The sequence below is a fragment of the Otolemur garnettii genome, unplaced genomic scaffold, assembly GCF_000181295.1.
Source record: "Otolemur garnettii isolate 467f Iridium unplaced genomic scaffold, OtoGar3 scaffold00113, whole genome shotgun sequence".
NCBI classification, from domain to species: domain Eukaryota; kingdom Metazoa; phylum Chordata; class Mammalia; order Primates; family Galagidae; genus Otolemur; species Otolemur garnettii.
Window position 1 is genome coordinate 2,697,760 of NW_003852508.1, and position 14,210 is coordinate 2,711,969.

At 37.6% G+C, this 14,210-nt stretch overlaps 1 protein-coding gene and 1 pseudogene across 3 annotated transcripts in view; both read right to left on the minus strand.

Annotated features, from left to right (window-relative positions):
* Positions 1-4,898: 4,898 nt before the first annotated feature.
* On the minus strand, positions 4,899-5,039 carry LOC111727591 (annotated as a pseudogene).
* A 1,754-nt stretch (positions 5,040-6,793) lies between these two features.
* MYBL1 (MYB proto-oncogene like 1) overlaps positions 6,794-14,210 on the minus strand; it is a 51,739-nt gene continuing 44,322 nt past the window's right edge. For 2 of the 3 annotated variants that reach the window (XM_012809812.1, XM_003797245.2), the window contains exons 13-15: positions 11,705-11,821; positions 11,514-11,618; positions 6,794-9,407 (exon numbers count right to left, since the gene is read on the minus strand). In XM_012809812.1, the coding sequence (XP_012665266.1) occupies positions 9,279-9,407; positions 11,514-11,618; positions 11,705-11,821 (351 nt within the window). In that variant the 3' untranslated portion in view covers positions 6,794-9,278. Of the gene's footprint in view, positions 9,408-10,912; positions 11,093-11,513; positions 11,619-11,704; positions 11,822-14,210 lie in introns of all 3 variants that reach the window. The other variant, XM_003797244.2, reaches the window with a different exon arrangement.

Genomic DNA, 14,210 nt, shown 5'->3' on the forward strand with positions numbered 1-14,210 from the left:
GTGGGGACTGAATCCGCAGGAAAGGGGCATTGTGGACCTACAGAGGGCCTGATCTCATGCCTGCCAGCCTAAAATGAGTCTTCAGAGCTGCTTGGCACATCTGTGTTTCTCTAGTCAAACTCTTCCTCCTTCCTCTCAAGTCTTCAAAAATTCTTCATTCTCCCAAGACCTCTGACCGTGTCTCCCATACCAACAGTACCTCCTTCTCCTCTCAGATGATTCTGCCTCTTATTCCATGAAGACCTGAATCAAGGAACTGCCTGTGCCTACAGGGGTGTTCTTACCCGAGGGCAGGGCCCGCTTCCTGGGGCAGCCTCTTCCAGCGCCAGCGCCAGGGCTTTATAGACCTATTCTCCTCCCACTTGAACTGCCCCATGAAATTTCCAAGGGCTTTGTTGAAACTACACCACAGCCTGGCTTCTCCCTCTGCCAATCCTGCTTCCTTTCCTTCCTCAGGTTTTGGTCACCAGAGCATTCCCAGTGCATTTTCCTGCACACCAATCTCCATCTAAGTCTGCTCCTCAGGCTGCACCTCCTCTCCTCCACCAAACTCTCCGTTTCAGCCACCCTGGCCTTTGCGCCCTTGCATATGGGTGCTGGCTCCCTCCACAGGGCCTTCAGCTGCTGCTCCCTAGCCCTCTTTTCCTATTTACCTCATGCCTATCTATCTGAAGTCTCATGTCAAATGCAGTTTTCTCCTGAGGAAAACAGATGTTTTATTCGTCACAGCCTTTTTTTTTTTTTTTGTGGTGAGACAGAGTCTCAAGCTGTTACCCTGGGTAGAGTGCCATGGCTTCGCAGCTCACAGCAACCTCAGACTCTTGCCTCAGCCTCCCAAATAGCTGGGACTACAGGCGCCTGCCACAACACCTGGCTACTTTTGTTTCAGCTGGCCCAGGCTGGGTTCAAACCCGCCAGCCATGGTGTATGTGGCCGGCATCCTCCCCACTGAGCGACAGGCACCACCTGTCACAGGCTTTCATGGAACCATATTTCTTCCCTTCGTAGCACTTGATTTATGTCGCTCTCCCCTCCCACAATTGAAGCATCCCAGCAGAGCTGCATGATTTGCTCAGCATCCCACCCTTGGTGCTTTGCATCGTTCCAGGTGCTGTGCTAAATGTGGGACACGCAGCGGTGAGCAAAACGAAGCTCCTGCCCTTGGAGAGCTTACGATCCAGGCGAAGAGACACAGTAAGGGAGCTGAACACGTAGGTCTCTATGTTACTAGTGAAGAAACGAAGCTAGTGACTTGGACAAGGCCCACAGTCTGCAGGGAAAAAAAAAAGTGAGATTAAGCTGAAACTCCAAAGACTCAGGAAACAAGGAAGGTAAAAGGGAAAGGAGAGAGGAAGGAAGGGGAAAAAGAAGGAAAAAGGAAAGGGAGTAAGAAGGGCAGGAGGAAGGATTACAATGACTGTAACTTACTAAGTTGTTCTACTGTGGCCTCAGACAGGTAGTGTTTGTTCTGAATTACAGAATGTTTTGTGAATCCCCAGTGATTTACAACTGTACTACCCAGTACAGTAGCCACCCGCCACATGTGACTATTGATCCCTTGAAATGTAGCTGGTCTGAATTGAGATGTGCCATTAAGTGCAAAATGCACATCTGGATTCAAAGACTTAGAATGCAAAAAAAAAAAAAAAAGATCGTGAAATATTTCATAGATAATATATAGTAATCACATTAAAATTATAACATTTTGGATATATTGACTTCAATAAAATATATTACATTTTAAAAGTATAGTAGGGGCAGCACCTGTGGTTCAGTGAGTAGGGCACCAGCCCTATATACTGAGGATGGAGGGTTCAAACCTGGCACTAGCCAAACTGCAACAAAAAAATAGCTGGGCATTGTGGCAGGCGCCTGTAGTCCCAGCTGTGAGCTGTGATGCCATGGCACTCTTCCAAGGGCGACAAAGTAAGACTCTATCTCTAAAATAAATAAATAAATAAAAAATATAGTACTGTGCTTCCCTGAAAATAAGACCTACCCAAAAAATAAGCCCTAGCAGGATTTCTATGCATTTGTTAAATATAAGCCCTACCCCGATAATAAGACCTAGTGATGGGCATGGCTATGTAGCGTATCTACATAGCCATGCCCTGCATTTCAGTGCCCAACAGTAAGGAAGACTTGAATACCTTTTATCTGCCACAGCTCCTTTCCCCGAGCCATTCGCACTTGTGCGGGTGCACATGTGGTAACCGAGGTCCGAGGCATCCTATTGTGCACATGCCAACGGCTAGAGGAAAAGAGTTCACGCATCACTAGTGCCAGCCCCACCAACAAGGTTGGCTCTCCCTGTCAGGTTCCAGAAGATGACTTATTGTATTTGAATAAATGTAGATTGTTGTATTATACTTAATAAAAATAAGACATCCCCTGAAAATAAGCCCTAGTGTGTCTTCTTGAGAAAAAATAAATATAAGACAGTGTTTTATTTTGGGGGAAACACGGTAGAAGCCCTCTTATCTGACAATATTTGCACTCATTAACTGAGCAAAAGTGTTCAATAAACTGGAGAGAGGCCTAAGTAAATTAAGTGAATGTTGGTTGAGAGAATGTCCACTCTAAATAAACAAGATGTTAACATATTGTGTTACAAAGAAATGCAGTTGATATGGCACAAATTAGTGGACTACATTAAATACATGACTATTTGGGGACAAGTGATTTGGTGAATATGGGTATTTCAGTGGGAGTGGGAGTGAAAGTGAGAATTCTGAGGCAGAGGGAAGAGGCTGGGCGCCTCTGAGATATGAAATTGTGAAGATTTACAGAGAACTGAGACTTTTCAGTTTGGCTAAAGAGTTGATGCAGTGGAGTAGAGTGAGGTCTTAAATTAACATATGGTATACAGAGCTCACAGAAATAATCATTTATTCCATGTAGAAGTTTAGCATAAATTTACTAGGAAAAATGGGCCCAACACAAGCTGGAGAATAATGGAAAGAAGTTCTGAGTTCTAGCTTTGAGAACTCTTACAAGTATATAAATAAATGAAATAGTATAAGGAATAATTCATTATATTTTGCTCTGACCTAGCATTTTTATTTTCCTATTATCCAATCTACGTCTTTTTATTTTTATTTTTTTTATTTTTTATTTTTGTAGAGACAGAGTTTCACTTTGTCACCCTTGGTAGAGTTCCATGGTGTCACACAGCTCAGAGCAACCTCCAACTCCTAGGCTTAGGTGATTCTCTTGCCTCAGCCTCCCCACTGGCTGGGACTACAGGCACCTGCCACAACGCCTGGCTATTTTTTTGTTACATTTCAGCAGGGTATGGGTTTGAACCTGCCACCCTTGGTATATGGGGCCGAGGCCCTATCCCCTGAGCCACAGGTGCCACCCGATCTGTCGTTTTTTTTTTTTTTAGACAGCGCCTCAAGCTATCCCCCTGGGTAGAGTGCCATGGCATCACGGCTCACAGCAACCTCCAATTCCTGGGCTCAAGCGAGTCTCCTGCCTCTGCCTCCCAAGTAGCTGGGACCACAGGCACCCACCACAACGCCTGGCCATTTTTTGGTTGCAGCCATCATTGTTGTTTGGCGGGCCTGGGCTGGATTCAAACCTGCCACCTTAGGTGTATGTGGCTGGCGCCTTAGTCACTGGAGCCACAGGCGCTGAGCCCGATCTGTCTTTTTAAAAACTTATTATTAGGCAGCGCCTATAGCTCAGTGGGTAGGGCGCCGTCCCCATATACTGAGGGTGGTGAGTTCAAACCCAGCCCAGCCGAACTGTAACAAAAAATAGCCGGGCATTGTAGGCACCTGTAGGCCCAGCTACTGGGGAGCCTGAGGCAAGAGAATCGCTTAAGCCCAAGAGTCTGAGGTTGCTGTGAGCTGTGACTCCATGACACTCTACCGAGGGTGACAAAGTGAGACTCTGTCTCAAAAAAAAAAAATAAAATAAAATCTTATTAACATATAATGTACATACATACATAAGTGTACATCTATTTAATAGTAGAGCTTGAATTTTTACAAACTGTAAACACATCTATGACAACAGTACCCAGAAAAGCAGAGGACTGCAGCACCTTCCAACCTTCCTGCTCATGGTGACCACAACACTGACTTCTAACAGTCTTTGGTGGCCTTGTGTTTCTGTATTTTTATATAAATGGAATCATATACTAAGTAATCTTTTGTGCCTTATGCTTAATTGTAAATCTCGGATGATTTGAATCCTAGCTCAGCATTTTATTGTGTTTGGACAAACCTCTTAACCCAAACTTGTTTTCACGTCCATAAAAGTGGATTTTTAACAGTATTTGCCTCATAGAGTTGTCATGAGGATTAAATTAGGTAAAATATGTAAAGCATCCAGCAGTGTCTGGTACTTGGCTGTGTCTGCTACATTGTATTCAACTTTTTTTAAATTTCTTTCTTTTTTTTTTATTGTTTGGGATTCATTGAGGGTACAAAGAATTAGGTTACACTGATTGGAGTAGTATTGAACTTTTAGTTTGTGAACTTCCTGGGTGCTACAAGACTCCAGTGAACCACCTACCCAACAAATTCTGCATATTAGAGAAGAAAAAAAATCTATGCTATCTGGGCAGAGTCAAACTGTTTCTGTATTCACAAATGAACATCTACACATAGTAGGGAAAATGGCTATTTGATCTATCTCACTTTTGGCCAAAGATGACATTTCTGTTACATCCATACTCATCTCTCCTAGAATATCATCTTCCATAAGGGAAGGGTCACGTACTGTTCACCACAGTATGCCCAGTACCTAGCACAGACCATAATAAGCACTCAGTTAAGCTGAATAAATAAATAAGTACTAACCGTATTAGGGCTTAGGAAATTGTGAGAATCTGCTCAAACCTTTGGGCTATGGTTGGCAAAATTGCAGTAATTAAATCAGAGTACAAGGAGGCGCCTATGGCTCAAGGAGTAGGGCACCAGCCCCATATACTGTAGGTGGCGGGTTCAAACCTGGTCCCAGCCAAAAACTGCAATAAATAAATAAATAAAATGCTACACTTGATCTTAGCCAAAAGGCCGAGAAGCAATAAATAAATAAAAAAAGAAAGAAAGAAAGAAAGAAATCAGAGTTCAGTGAATCTCCCTCTTTCTCCATGCTGACCAGGAAAATCCAATCAAACCTAGCATATTCTATACCTAGAAGTTGAATAAACACACGAGGTCTGAGGACTTCAAAAATTAGGGCTATACATGATACTACTTTTAAGTTTGCTCTAAACTCAACGGCTTTTAATGTACTTTTACCAAAATACTAAAAGATGTGCTCCTCTATATCAGTCAAGTTTTCTCAAAGTATACTTTATCTTGGTTTTCTACTGATGTATTTCACATATTCTTGACTATATCTATACTTATTAAAATAAGCCAGGCACAGTGGCTCCTGCCTGTAATCCTAGCACTCTGGGAGGCTAATGTGGATGCATTGCTTGAGCTCAGGAGTTCAAGACCAACTTAAGCAAGAGTGAGAACCCCATCTTCCTAAAAAAAAAAAAAAAGAAAGAAAGAAAAAGAAAAAAAAAAACAAGGAAAAGTATAACATTCCATCCAGAAGACCAAAAATCACACTACAATAAAGATATTTGTATCAGAATGTTCATTGCAGCCCAGTTCATAATTGCTAGGTCATAGAAGAAGCCCAAGAGCCCATCTGGGCTGTATATGTACACCATGGAATACTATGCAGCCATTAAGAAAGATGGAGACTTTACCTCCTTCGTGTGTCCAATGCACTCAGCCCTACTAAGAAACTAATTTATAGCTTTCATAGGAAATCTGTAACCCAACTTTAGCCCAGGAATATGGGGAGAGGGGAGAGGGAGGGGAAGGAAGGGAGGAGGGTGGGTGGAGGGAGGGTGATTGGTGGGATCACACCTATGGTTCATCCTATAAGGGTACATGTGAATCTCTCTAAATGTAGAATATAAATGTCTTAACACAGTAACTAAGAAAAAGACATGAAGGCTATGTTAACCAGTTGGATGAAAGTATTTCAAATTATATACAGAAACAGTACACTGTACCCCATGATAGTATTAATGTACACTGCTATGATTTAATAAAAAAAAGAGAAAAGTGTAACATTCCAATTGAACTTCACTTGATTTAAATCACCCTCTACTATTTAATTAAAAATAATAAATTTTTCACTTCTCAGAGCTAGAAGCACCCCATCAAATACTATCATGTTTTACATTACAAACTAAAGGTCTGATTCACTGGCAAACAGGAAATTATATGGTTATAAAATGAGCTAAAAGATTTTAAGAAAGTGGCTCAGCACCTGTGGCTCAAGCAGCTAAGGCACCAGCCATATACATCTGAGCTGGCAGGCTCAAATCTAGCCCAGGCCCACCAAACAACAATGATGGCTGCAACAAAAAAATAGCCAGGCGTTGTGGTGGGCACCTGTAGTCCCAGCTTCTTGGGAGGCAGAGGCAGGAGAATTACTTTGAGCCCAGGAGCTGGAGGTTGCTGTGAGCTATGATGCCACAGCACTCTACCTAGGGCAACAGCTTGAGGCTCTGTCTAAAAAAAAAAAAAGGAAAAAGTTTTAAGAAAGTAATACAGTTCCTTGGCTATGAAGCAAAACTAGTTCATGTAGATAACTAAGAAATCAAAACTATTTATAATCTGTGGTGTAAAATTAATACAGTTAATATTCCCTGATAGTCATTATAAAAATTAATTCAATAATGAAAAAAGGCCCAAGAATAGAACATTAAGTATTTAAGAGTTCAATTCCTGATAAAACACAAAACCACAGTGAAATAAGCAATGCCAAGTCAGCTTGTACACAGATGCTTTATTTTGGATGTTAATACAGGTCAACATTGTATATAAGATTCTCATACAATGGAAAGCTTTTCCACATATCAAAAAACTCAATTTAGTTAGGATAATTGTTGTATTAACATGAAAACCTTACAATAAAATGTAGTTATCATATATGTGTAGTCAGTTTCCATGCAAGTATGGCTGCTACATGTATGTCTGGCATTTTTATAACATACTGAAAGAAATTCAAATGAACAAAATAATATAAAGGTGACTTAAGATGCCTGACATGTTTTAAGATTAAAAATCTTGCAAAAAGCAACAAAGCAGTTAACTGGAGGATTCAACCAATACCAACCCAAATATGTACTATGTCAAATAAGCCCAGGCTTATCCATAATATAATACCATCTGGGATAATTTAATGCTCAAGACAAATTATGCTTTAAAAAATATAGCTCTTCCAAGATATTATACTTTGGTGATTGCAGACTGTGTGCATCAAAACTAGCTAAGAGCTACATTTTTAAAAAACAAAAAACCATTATGTGCTATTAGTTTAAGGGAACTAAAACGATCCAGTCTGATTTTGCTACAATCATTGGTTTCACAAAGTGAAATTTCTGTGAGAAGCTCATTAATTATAAAGCAATCAACATACTCAACAAATATGCTAAGATTCTATTTGTTATCAACAAGGCATAATCTTACTACCATACAGTTTCTTCACTTCTCACTACGTATAATTTGCAAACTAGCAAGTGGACTTAAATAGCTTAAAACCCCTTTAGGTCTACTGTTCAAGAACTAGGCATTAAAATACTTAGTATTTCCATCCCTATTATCATAAAAACAGATCAGAAAATCTTAAGCTGGTTTTGTTTTTAAGGCATAGTATTTTGGCATTTATAAGAATTTGCCTGGTAATGGTTGATTCCATTAAGTTAACTTGAGAACTTGCCATCATTTGCTTTTAATCTTTTCACACAGTGCAAGTGGTGGTCGCTCTTTCCTTCTCTCGTAGCAGCAAGCCGATTCTGCTATGTTCTATAGCAGCATACTTCAGGGTGGAGAGGGAGAGAGTGTGTCAATCATAAATAATTCAAACTACAGTGTACAATTCTATTTACCTGTCAGTGTTTAAGTTGACAGTACACCATTATATGACTCAAAAAAATAACAAAATTTCTACCACAAAAGCAAATAAAGACATTCTTTCAAGAAGAAATAAAATAAGTGCAAACACCTAAAATAGGCAACTGAAGCAACTGTTGTAACCTGTAGAGAAACACAAAACATTTATAAAAGGACAAAATATTTTTATAAATAGAAGATAATGTTCTCTACTTCTGAAACATTGAGTAAATATAACAAACTTCTAAGTGCAGACTGGTTTTAGGGACCAAGGTACCATATTATTTTTTAAACAAAATGCAAATATTTCAAACACATATACAAATCACCAGATTAATTTATATGACCCCTCAATATAATTTAAAAAGAAAATATTAAATTATTATTTAGTACATTTTTAGAACTACTTTATAACCAACATGATTTAAAGGGCATAGTGCAATATTTAGGTAGATGTGACATACAGTATATAGATATATTTTTTTACAGCTATAACTTACTACTGTTTCATGCTTAAAGGTCAAAATTGTTCTTTACCATGTTAGCTGTAATAACAGGAAACAACACTGGCTTCTAGACACCCTGAATATATATATATAAATATCTACATTTAAGCTTTAAAAATGAAAATAAATTATAAAACCATACTTCTTTCCAATTTACAAAGATTTCCTGCTCCTACATACTGTACAATACATTCAACAAAATTCTCAGCTGTTCTGAGATTCATTAAGAAAATACTGACTATTTACTAATAAGGAAAAAAAGCATTTTATAATTCTTTTAGTACTATGCTCAAATAAATACATTTAATACTGTAGTTAATTTTACTGTTTCTAAAAAAACACAAAAAACTAATAGTGCAACATTCTATCCCTCTTCTCAATTCTTTTCTACTGTGTTTCTTTGTAAATGGTAGCCTAAGTAAATCAGCACATGGGCAAAGTACTTCATAAAACCATGTGTGCTTCCCATACATAGACTAATTTCAGAAATCATATGTACATATACCCTAACTACAACCAAACTGCAGCATCAAGAGAGTAGCAAAATACATCTTGTGAAAAAAAGTGAGAATTTATTTTAAGAATATCCATGAATATTCTATTATTTTCCCATCTTGTTCTTTAAAAACAATTTTTAAAAATCTTATTTCTTAAAAAGTAACCTATGAAAATGCCTACCCCTTACTTAAGTGGCTTATTAGCTGTTTGCCGGTCTAATACGAAAAAAAGATGCTCTATTAAAATGGCTGTATTAAAACTTTAAAAAAATTAATTGAGAGAAAAATTTCACTGCAACCTAATTTAGTACAGAATACAGTAAGGGAGAGGGGTATTTCATCAGTTTTAATAATAATTATAGTATTAGAGCTCTTGAAGTATTGCTTGTAGCTGTGTAAGTACTCAGGTATCTTCTTGCTTGTTCAGTCATGATAAGTTGGTCTTCTGTCTTCCCAAAAACCACTGTTTCCCATTCACAATTTGACTAGGAAGGAAATATTGATAGAGATATAAAAATTACTAAAGTATCCATACTAATTCACAACTAGACTTTTAAAGTCAATAATTATAATTGAGTGGATAGTTTATAAGTAATTATAAAAATATTTTGATAATGACATTGTATTTCTTTTAATAACAGTGTTATATTTTAAAATACTTCCTATTTTTATTACCTCTTTAAAAGCCAATTATTTTTTTAAAAAGTCAATTATTTTAGCTATCTATATTGCTCACAGACTTATGGAGCAGGTTACAAGTTTTGTTTCCAATAATACCCTCCTCCAAATCAAATGAGTCTTAACATGGAAAGAAATGTTAGTGTTTATTATTTCATAATTTAGCACTAGGTTTAGAGAGAAAATGTAATGTCAAAAAATGAACTAAGAATGCTTTGTCTTTCAAATTAGGAAAGATATTCATAACAGTCAGATTTGTTTGCTTGATTTTTTTCTTTCCTTATGATAAAATTAGTATGTTATAGGTATGATCTGTTACATCATAACTTTCCTCAAAGTTACGTTAATTAAACACTAGGAACTCAATCCATTTTAAATGGATTAAGAGAATGTGCTACATGGCTTTTAGTGGCCTCAAGATACATGTGAGGTGGCCATATGTGATTGCCAAAGATGTTTTCAAGACACGCTTAACTACTGCTGTAGTCATTGTGGTACAAAGATAAAAACTTCTTGCTGGATGAACTCTCAAATTCTCTACGGTTAACTCTTAAGATAACACAGTAAAAAATTTTCTATCCTTCATTTGTAGCACATACTAGCCACAAAGCAACAGAAAAAAAGATTTTTTTCTAAAATTTCTAAGAAAAAAGTTCACTGGAAACTGTTATAATAGGGTGGCACCTGTGGCTCAGTAAGTAGGGCAATGGCCCCATACACCGAGGGTGGTGGGTTCAAACCCAGCCCTGGCCAAACTGCAACTAAAAATAGCCAGGTGTTGCAGCGGGTGCCTGTAGTCCCAGCTACTCAGGAGGCTGAGGCAAGAGAATCTATCTCCTAAGCCCTAGAGCTGGAGGTTGCTGCAAGCTGTGACGCCACATCACTCTACCGAGGGTGACAAAATGAGACTGTCTCCAAAACAAAAAAAAAAGAAAGAAACTGTTATAACAACAAAATCATGCTGAAACTGCTTCCAACCACTTACTCTTTCTCAGGATAACAATTATGGCTATAAATATTTGTTATAGGAAAAGAGGTGCCAGAAGTGAATTATCTTTAGTTTTAAAAAGACAGAGTGCTTAAGAAAGCACCAGAAGAGTCTTTAGCTGTAGCTCTCATTGTTTAGTTTATACATGTCCTAATGAATGAGTATCTCAAACTCAAATGTAATTCAAGTGACAAAATAATGGTGAATGTTTAGTCACTATTATAGTCAATTTCAAATTTAAAAGAAAAAGCAAAATTTGTGATCAGTAAGTCCAAGTGATCATTGATTAAACAACAACAAAAATCACTAAAAAAAAGTCCATACCTGCAGATTCTTTTCCAATTTGACAACTTTGGAAGTGTTAGGATTTGGTTTCTTTTTAGTAAGTGTGTATGTTTTGTTGGTTGAATTTATATCTTGTATTTCAGGAGTCAAGTTGCACCTATTGTCATGTATTTCCAATAATGGTATCATTAATAAAGATGTTGTAAATATATTTTCTGACTAAGAGAGAAAAAACAAAGAGGAAAATAAAATAACTAATTCAAAAATGAAGACAAATAGAGGGACTACTGAGTAAGTGGTAATGGAAGCCCTGTTCGTTTCCCTCCAAGAAAGTGTTTGGTTCCAAAGAAATTTCTAAATATTTTAGAAATGAACCAAACATAAATTTTGACATTTAAAGTTTTGAGAACTACCATTTTTTGACATCATACATAAGACAACTACCTCATCTCGTAACAAATATGAAAAATGAAGTAAATAAAATAGTCCTTGTAGTTAATAGTTTCTCTCTGAATTAGACAGACTGATACTAAAAAAAAAGCTCTTCATGAATCTCTAAGAACTCGCTATACATACTGAATAAGAAACAAGAACACTAAGACTTAAAACAACCATTTAAAAAAAATAATTCTTTACAAACCTGCATGTCTGAAATGTCCTCAGTTAATAGTTGAGTGCCTGGTTCTTCTTTTTCCCAGTTATCTAAGACAAGTGATTTTCTGACTTTCTTCACAGAAGTAGTATGCTAGAATGATAATTGACATAGAATCTTTATGGCAAAGTTACTGGGACGCAGTAAGACTTTTCTTAACAATAATATTAAAAGATTACCTCTTGTTTGCAGCTTTTGTAAGCAGGTTCATCTTCCTCTTTGAGGAATATGTCTGTTCCAGTTTCTTCTTTTAAAACTTCCCGAATATCTTCCTCCAAGAAGGCAAGTGGCTGGGACTAAATTGTTTTTAAAAGCAGTTTTTAATGTCATTTATAGAACTTTCTTTTTTCTCCCTATATATATAAAACTCATCTTTTATACTTTTTCATTATTGGTGCAATCTTCTCCTCGTTATTATAAATAAATAAATAATCCATTTTATAGCAAAAATAATATCACGTATTTATTAGTATTGAATGAAATATAGCAATTTCATCATTCTAGGATACTAAACAAAAATAATTCCCTGAGGGAAGAAGTTATTATAGCTCTTGCTTCAATCAGAATCTTCAGAATTAAACAGAAAAGGGACTACTCAAATAGTTTTTATATAACAATTGGAGATATAGGAAATGTAGAACAGCTTGGAAATACATTAGCTCTCCTTATTGTACTTTCATTGTACTTATTACATGTAGTGTTATTACTTAGTTACTATGTTTGTCTTACTGCTAAGATTGTAAGCTACTTGGGAATAGTAATCAGGTCTTTTTCATCTTTGTATGACTAACCCTAAGCATAAAGCAGAGACACAGTATCCAAAAAGGAACTGAGTGAGAGAGTACAGGTGTGTGTCAGAGTATGGGGGTGTGTGTATGCTATGTGTGTCCTGAAGCATAGGAGGGCAGGTTACAAAAAGACAGAAACTTGAATGTGAACTGAGCAACAAAATAGTCTCAAAATATTATTTACTTTTCTAGTTTACTATCAAATACTCAGGGAAAAATTGAAAATTATATCTAGTTCATACCTATCATAATCAAGATCTACTTATTAAAAATGTAATCAAACATCTACTAAATAATATAACAAACAAGCAGCATTTCATTTAATGGCTGGCAGCTTATATTACTAGCCATCATAGTTAGGGAGAATAGCATTCTTACATAAATGAGATTTCTCAGTACTTACAAATTTTTTTTTTTTCTGAGACAGAGTCTCATTATGTCACACTCTGCAGAGTGCCATTGCGTCACAGCTCATAGCAACCTCAAACTCTTGGGCTTAAGCTATTCTCTTGCTTTAGCCTCCCACGTGCTGGGACTACAGGCATCTGCCACAATGCCCTGCTATTTTTTTTGTTGCAGTTGTCATTGTTGTTTAGCTGGCCCCGGCAGGGTTTGAACCTGCCAGCCTCAGGGCATGTGGCCAGGGCCATAACCACTGTCCTATGGGAGCCGAGGCAGTACTTACAAAATCTTCTAAAACAAAAATAAAATTTTAAAAGTGCTCTCATCTATAACTTGATACATATAGAAACTATGTTAGTATTTTTGCATATTTCTTTAAGGGCTCTTGTTTTAAGGATTACACTTCACCAAGAACATAGATTAGGTGCTCTTAAAAAGGGGCAGCGCCTGTGGCTCAGTGGGTAAGGCACCAGCCCCATATACTGAGGGTGGTGGGTTCAAGCCCGGCCCTGGCCAAACTGCAACAAAAAATTAGTAGGGCTTTGTGGTGGGCACCTGTAGTCCCACCTACTCAGGAGGCTGAGGCAAGAGAATCACCTAAGCCCAGGAGTTGGAGGTTGCTGTGAGCTGTGACACCAGGGCACCCTACCAAGGGTGATAAAGTGAGACTCTATCTCTAAAAAACAAAAAAAGAAAGAAAGAAAGAAAGAAATCCAAAGGCTCAGCGCCTATAGCTCATCAGCTAAGGCGCCAGCCACATACACCAGAGCTGGTGAGTTTGAACCCAGCGCAGGCCTACCAAACAACAATGACACCACAACCAAAAAATAGCCAGGCATTGTGGCAGGTGCCTATAGCTCCAGCTACTTGGGAGGCAGAGTCAAGAGAATCGCTTAAGCCCAAGAGTTTAAGGTTGTTGTGAGCTGTGACACCATGGCACTCTACCCAGGGTAACATAGTGAGACTCTGTCTCAGAAAAAAATTAAAAAAGAAAAGAAATCTGAAACTTATCTCCCTCTTTAAGAATATCAAGGTCCTAGAGTAGCAGCTAAGACATAGATAAATTCATTCACTACTAAGGTCTAGTCTCCTAATTGTCCTGATGTGACAAAAGCAAGGAACTGCCATATTTAACACTTTTCAGATGTGAGTTCTGAAATTAATAGAAATTTACATTTAAAGAATTTCCCTAGAATTTTTAGCCTTTTGAGTAGTTTCGGTAAAAATTAGAAGAATCAAAGTTTGTTAAAAAGGCAAGAGATGTTCAAGATGCACCCAATTAAAAAAAAAATCCTAAAGCCAATCTCTAAGAAGTACTTTTGGCTCATAGTAACATACATTAGAAAGGTAAGTTTTTTGTTTTTTTTGAGACAGAGCCTCAAGCTGTCCCCCTGGGTAGAGTGCCATGACATCACAGCTCACAGCAACCTCCAACTCCTGGGCTCAAGCAAGTCTCCTGCCTCAGCCTCCCAAGTAGCTGTGACCACAGGCAGCC